The following is a 6,738-nucleotide window of genomic DNA, read 5'->3' as shown; positions in this document are numbered from 1 at the left end:
ATTCGCAAAAAACGAGGTTTGATTAATGGATTAGGATCAATTATAAGATCTATCACAGGCAATTTAGATCAAAGCGATGCTATAAGGTACGACCAGGCAATTTCAATAATTTCGAAAAATGATCAAAATTTTAAAGCAATAATGAAAAATCAAATCACATTGTTAGAGACTTCTATTCAAAAATTCGAAAATGGAACTCACGTATTGAAAGAAAACGAAAAGCAATTAGAAGAGCGAATCATCGAAATACAAAGTACGTTATCAAATTTACAAACAAGAAATTTAAAAGCCCATGAATATTTTTTAAAACAAATGCTAATCTCCCAAATTAGTATTACCTATGAAATGATAATCGAAATCTTAGACAAGATTGAAGTGGCAATTTTGTTTTCAAAATTGAATACTCTACATAATTCGATCGTCGAACCTGCAGATTTGTTGAAAGAACTAATTTTTGTTAAAAATCATTTAGATAACAATATAAAACTACCTTTTACCTTATCTATAGACAAAATTTTAACTTTCGAAAATGTTATTAATATTAAAGCTTATAGCAAAGGTAATCAAATTATTTTTATAATTGAAATTCCGCTTGTTCAAACAATTGATTACAATTATTATCACTTATACCCTCTACCTACATCCACAAATGGCACTTATCATGTTATCGTACCACAAACCAAATACCTAACCCTCAACGAGCAAAATTACGCTTTCTTCAACGAACCCTGTAGAGAAATTGCTCCAGAAGAATTCATCTGTCAAGACATCAACGTCATCCCACTTGGTCTACCCACGCCGTGTGAAATCAGTATGCTTCAATATTCAAGTGACATCAAAAACTGCCGAAACCTCTGGGTCGAAATTTCAGACATCCAAGTAGAGAAATTGGAAAAAAACAAGTGGATTCTGATCGTACCAACTACAACAGTCGCCATTCACTCCTGCGAGAACGACAAGATCAACGTACCCTTACATGGAACATACTTGTTAGATTTGGACATTGAGTGTAAAGTGCTAATTGGACATTTCTTAATCAAAAATTATCAAAACACTTCGAAATTTAAAACTATCTCACTTCCTTCGTTAAAAATCAATATTTCTGATTCGTTTATTAAAAATCTTAACTTCACTAAGTTAACAATGAATGGCATTGGGTTAGAGGAAATACAAGAATTGAAGGGAAGTTTACAGCTACAAAAGGATCAACTCTCCAACATCGTGGAAGTGCCGTTTCATAAACAGAGGCCAAGTTTATGGACAGTTTTATTGTACATCGCAATCATTTTAATTGTGTCTGGATTATTAGGTCCAAAGATCTTTCGCATCATCATCAATCGAAGGAATCAAGGCAATCAAACTCGTAGAAGCTGTTCGAACGAAGATCCCAAGGACCAACCAATAGTCATTTGAAGGCTTCCTTCAGCCCTAAGGTCGCCTCTTTGGCAGGGAGGAGTTACATCCCCGTACCACCCGCGACTACGCGATAGTGCAACCTCGGCACTTTGTTGCATTATATAGGGTCACGAGAGTAGGAAATAATATAGTTTTTTGTTAGACGTAGTTAGAGTAGTTCATCTTTAGTTGTAATACCATAAATAAATAGTTCTTAAAAAGTTTTAAAAGTTTTTTCTAACATCGAAAACTTAACTTGCATGATGTTGCAATTTCATTATTACCATAATATTCACATTCAAATAAAAACGATTTTTCAACATCATTAGACTTGAATTGAGTACTTGAATTTACAAATTTTGGAACATTAATCATTACATTACTATGCTGACTGCAAATTCTCGAATAGGGTTTGGGTGCCCAAGCGCATTTGCTGTTAAACCTATGAATGTTAACAATTATTGAAGTTAGTTGAACTCGTCTTTTCAAAATTTCACTTACGTATTTCTCTTAACGGCATTTATCCATTGTTTTCGCCGGTCTTGTTCATGTGGCCTGTACGGAAAACTATAAAATTTTGTGTTTTTATCGGTATTTGAATAATTGTTGTGACATCACACTATGCAACAATTTGTAAAACTAACACATCCGGAGCCTATTTTCGTTGGCTGCATTTTACGAATTTAAGTATTTATTGTTTAAATACAACACTATTGAGTTGTAAACAACTTTAACCTGTACAAAAATAATCTTGTGTATATGTAAAACGAGAACAGTTTTGCCGGACGAGGGCGCCACCGGCGTTTATGCGCGCTCTCAATAGGTTCTTAACAAGGAGTAAGTGTCAATCAATATGTAAACAAACTTATTTTGACACCCTCCACGCTAAATTAGTACCAACTTTAATGAAAACCCCTAATTTGCCAGATACACTCAGCTCTCATGTACACCTTCCGCCACTAAAATTGGGACCTTTTATAGGTAATAAATGAAGTTTATAAGATCGACTTTTTCAAGAACCCGCACCCTTGTGTCGCTACTGGTACTGCACGTAATACTGTGGTCGACTACGCGTGTTAAGCACCACTGCGACTGTGCGCGCCGCGCCATTCCACGTTGGATCGTGGTCGGTGGTTGTTGTGTTTTGTGATTCTTAATGAAAAAACCGCTAAACTTGTGTAAAATGGTTCCTGCAGCCCCAAAATTAACAGGACAGTGTAAAAGGAGGGTAAGTTGCGTAACCTGTAAACTATTGCTGTATTTAAGTCATTGATTTTATGTGGCAAAGACGATCGTTAATGCATTTTTACAGACGCCGAAACGTGAAATGGCGTCCCAACTTCTTCCGTTCAGCCGGCAGACAGTCCAGACAGGTGAAGGAGATGCAACATTTACTAGGTGAGTTTGTTTAAAGTTATCAAATTCGTAGTTAAAGTCTATTTAAAAATTAGAAATCAACCGGTTAACCAATCTACCACCTGTTGAATAGGCTACCGGACTGTTTTTTTTTTAATTCAAAAAATAAATCTATGTAGTCTAAAAACATGAAAAATCAATGTCCTTTTTTTTTGAGCAATTTATTTATAACAAAAAAAAATGTTTAAAAAATGAATAGTTTCAAACACGCGCCTTGGTGACGTAACAACTCTTAAGTCGACGCCTATTGGCTACAGGCAATGCCAAGGTCATTGGTGAAAACGATGAAGAAAAGTTAGAATTGAGGTTATGAATGCATAAAGTGTATGTGCAGCACGTGAATTGTTGTAGTTTTTGTATTTCTTACTTTAGTGCTCCAATAACAGAATAGTAAAAATGGACATTTGCTACGAAGAAGCTACAAGCAATAATTTGCCAGTAGTTGATACAGACATGATAGTTCGGTATTTTCGAGAGAATCCGAATTTTCAAGATCCAGAAGTTCGGAATGTAAAAACGACAAGGTACGTAAATCGTTTTTAGTTATGTGTTTGTGTTATTGGTGGTATTTTCACTTGATAAAATTTTAGTGCTGGGCGACAGCACTATGGAGATAATGCTGTTGGATATGTTCAAATCCAAAGAAAAGACGCCAAGTGTTGTGTCAAAGCTCGAGTAACCCCTGAGCATAAAATCAGGCATGCAGGATACCAAGTGCAAGTTGTCATTAACGAAGAAGAACAGTTTGTTGAAAGCTGTGAGTGCTTTGACTGTAGTGCTTCAGCAGGTATAAAATTGAAGTTTCGAAGTGATAAAACTATGGGAATGCTTGATTGTAGGAGGATGTAAACACTCAATCGCCACATTATTATGGATCCATCGACGATCTGAAGAACCCTCGGTGACTTCAGTAGAATGCTACTGGAAGAAACCCAATCTGGCAAAAGTAGGGACGTCAATTAAGTTTTCAAAGTTACAGGATTTATGTGGAAAAAGTGTCCCTGAAGTGAAAGATGTGGGCCCTGATTTCTTACAATCTGTGTTAGAAGAAGGTAAGAAGTGCAGTGCATCAGGCACACTCTACCATTTGGTGGTTGAGCCTTCAAACACTAGTAAACTTTGTCTGCATCGTTTACATTACAAATTTAAAAGAGAAAGTGATGAAAAGACGGCCACAAATTTTTTGAACTTTCTTAAGGAAAAAATAACACAAACAATGTGTACCACAGCAGAAAAAGAAAAAAGAAAACAAAGTAAAACCAGTATTTGGTATTCTATTCGCTACGGACGAATTACAGCGTCAAAAATTTGGGAGGCAACCCGAAGTAAGACCTTTGACGGCGAACTGGTAAAAACCATATTGGGAGGGTCTAAACCTATTCAAAATGAGGCGATGGATAGGGGAAAGCGGTTGGAAAGTGATGTGCGCAACGAATTTGAAAAAAAGTTCAAATTAAAAATTGAAGATGCCGGATTTTTTATTCACAAGAATTTTCCTCATTTTGGTGCGTCTCCTGATGGCCTTACAAAAACACATGTTGTGGAAATTAAATGTCCGTTTAAGGAAAAACCTGTAAAAAATTATTTATACCAAGAAAGAATATGTGATAAACCCTTTGCACAAATTCAGCTGCAAATGTATCTGAGTAATCGCAAACTTGGATATTTTGTAGTTGCTGCACCGGATTTTGAAATAACCAGGGATTTTAGAACAAAAGAAGTTCATCTTGACGAAGAATACGTTCAAGATCTTCTAAAGAAAGCAGAAGTATTTTGGAAACAGGCGATTTTTACAAAACTGTAATTGTTTTTAATCTTTTATTAATAAACCTTGCACATTTATTATTCCACATGCTATGATTACAATTGAGTCGTATAAATAAAGATAATTGTTGTTTACACATGCATGTCTTCTCAACATACGAAATTCCCTCAGACGTCTAATAACCCGCTCCACATGTATTCTAAGAGCAGCTATTCTTCTAGTTTCCCTAACCTCTTCTTTAGTTGGTTTTTGCTGCTGGTACACTGAAGGAGGACGCACTACCACACAGTTCTTTGCCACCAAGGCTTCCGAGATTTGTTTGAAGCCCCTGTCGACCATTATTTGGCAGTTGTCAGGCAGCACTCGAAAATAGCCGGATTCCTTTAAAATTGTTGCATCAGGTGTTCTTCCGCCATACCCTCCAGATATAAAATTCACAAAACCATATGGCGTTGTTGATATTAGGTATTTTATCGTATTGCAATGTTTATAATTGGACCAACTCAAGGCCTGCTGTACAGGATTTTTTGGAACCTGAATTTCCATTTCCAAACAGTCAATTATTGACTGCAATTTCCTAAAATTCAAACGAAATGGAATTGGCAACATTTCTTCAATTTCTGCAGCTGCAGGCCAAAATATGAATTTTCTAAAATATCCGACCAGAATAGGTACCGAATTGTTAAAAATTTTTCCAATATAGGATTCAGTAACACCGATGTCATTTGCTAAACGAGCATTAGCATCGTTCAGCCTAATTTTTTTCAAGGTAATTAGAATGTGTTCGTACTTCATTGCCACATTTTTTGTTAGCAACTTTAAAATAAAAAAAGAATCTTTTGGCAACCCAAGGTATAATCGAGGACTGGTTGCTATTATTGAGATATGGGTTTTATAATATGGGTCCCGGTCAACTTTGTCTTGAGTCCATCCTGAAGAACTACCAGATGTTGAAGGTGCCCAACTGCTAGATCCAGACAATTCGCTTGAAAATGAATCGTTACTTTCTACCTTGAAAGCCACCAGATTTTTCTCGTCTGTATTTATGCCTTTTTCTAGCACTTTAACTACGTATGTATTTACAGCTTTTGTTGCCACCTGCAGTTGGTCCGTGATTACGGCTTTACATTTTGTGACAACACGGGTTGTCTGTGTTGACATTGTATTTTTCGTTGGTTTGACGCTATAATACAATGGTTCTTCAGGACTTACAAAAAATTCACCAGAAGCCGAGAGTACTTGTGCCTGTGGTGGCGAGGGAGTAATCGAACTCGAAGGAGCAAAAAACTTTTTTACCACCTTCCTTCCCAATGGTCGCAAGGCATCTAATTTTCGCTTCTTTGCCGAGCTTGTCAACTGAGAAATTTCTGATTGCTCTCGCTTAGGGCTCATAATGAATAGATGAGGAACTCTATCAATTTTCATTTTGAGGCGAGTCCCAATCATTTTATACTCTACCCAATTTTCTGCATCTTCTTCCAACTGGATAGATATGTAAAATTAATCAAAATTAAGTATATTTTCCCTATTAACTTACATTAAAATGGTCTTCACAGCAGTAAATTTCGGTAGTTTTCGGAATGAAATATTCATTGACAGCGGTGTACCAGTTAGCTCTTCGCTCCTTTTCTGTTGGTACCAATATAAATAACTTATTTGGTGTGGTCTCGCTGGAGTTCAAGCATAAAGGAACAAAACAACACTTCTTCATGATTAGCCTTAAAGAGAATTTTCAACTTAACACTACTATACAATGAACTAATAAATTTAATTATTGTAACTGTAACCGATCATACTTACGATGTAACTATTCTCTTTGTGCACTCAGGGGAAAGTGCTGTTTACACGATAAATTGTCTATGAACAGGGACTGAATCGTCACGAAATACTTCACACGTTGTAAACGAAGAAAATGGTAGAAAACATCTTTTGCATTCACACAAGTTACCAGGATGACTGCAGATGAAAACAAAACTTTCGATTGGTTTATGCCAGTGTGCTTTAAACCTGAATCCAGTGAGGAATCATAACGATTACTCTATCTGACTCTCATCAATTCCGGTGACGTATGCGTTTTCTCAATTCATATGCATAGAAAGGAGTTGTGACGTAGTCACTGAGGACTTATTTAAACTAACCGCGCGAAGCTAAATTTGAAACGG

General features: G+C 36.3%; 1 protein-coding gene and 1 pseudogene across 1 annotated transcript; one reads left to right on the top strand and one right to left on the bottom strand.

Moving 5' to 3' along the window:
• Positions 1 to 3,207: 3,207 nt before the first annotated feature.
• Positions 3,208 to 4,615, top strand: LOC148176351 (uncharacterized; annotated as a pseudogene).
• A 6-nt stretch (positions 4,616 to 4,621) lies between these two features.
• LOC148176350 (uncharacterized) lies at positions 4,622 to 6,287 on the bottom strand. Its single transcript, XM_088035054.1, has 2 exons — positions 6,114 to 6,287; positions 4,622 to 6,058 (listed from the first exon to the last, which is right to left on the bottom strand). The coding sequence occupies exons 1-2, from the start codon at positions 6,285 to 6,287 to the stop codon at positions 4,622 to 4,624; spliced, it is 1,611 nt and encodes a 536-aa protein (XP_087891180.1).
• Between the last annotated feature and the right edge of the window lie 451 nt (positions 6,288 to 6,738).

Source organism: Gnatocerus cornutus, chromosome 4, assembly GCF_029298725.1.
Source record: "Gnatocerus cornutus isolate USDA-ARS CGAHR chromosome 4, icGnaCorn1.1, whole genome shotgun sequence".
NCBI lineage: Eukaryota > Metazoa > Arthropoda > Insecta > Coleoptera > Tenebrionidae > Gnatocerus > Gnatocerus cornutus.
The sequence above is the reverse complement of the archived record's forward strand: the minus strand, read 5'-3'. Positions and strand labels throughout refer to the sequence as shown.

Coding starts and splice junctions, on each gene's coding strand:
- LOC148176350 (XM_088035054.1), bottom strand. CDS start 6,287: ATGAAGAAGTGTTGTTTTGTTCCTTTATGCTTGAACTCCAGCGAGACC. Junction 6,059..6,113: donor GCTGTGAAGACCATTTTAAT/GTAAGTTAATAG, acceptor ATATCTATCCAG/TTGGAAGAAGATGCAGAAAA.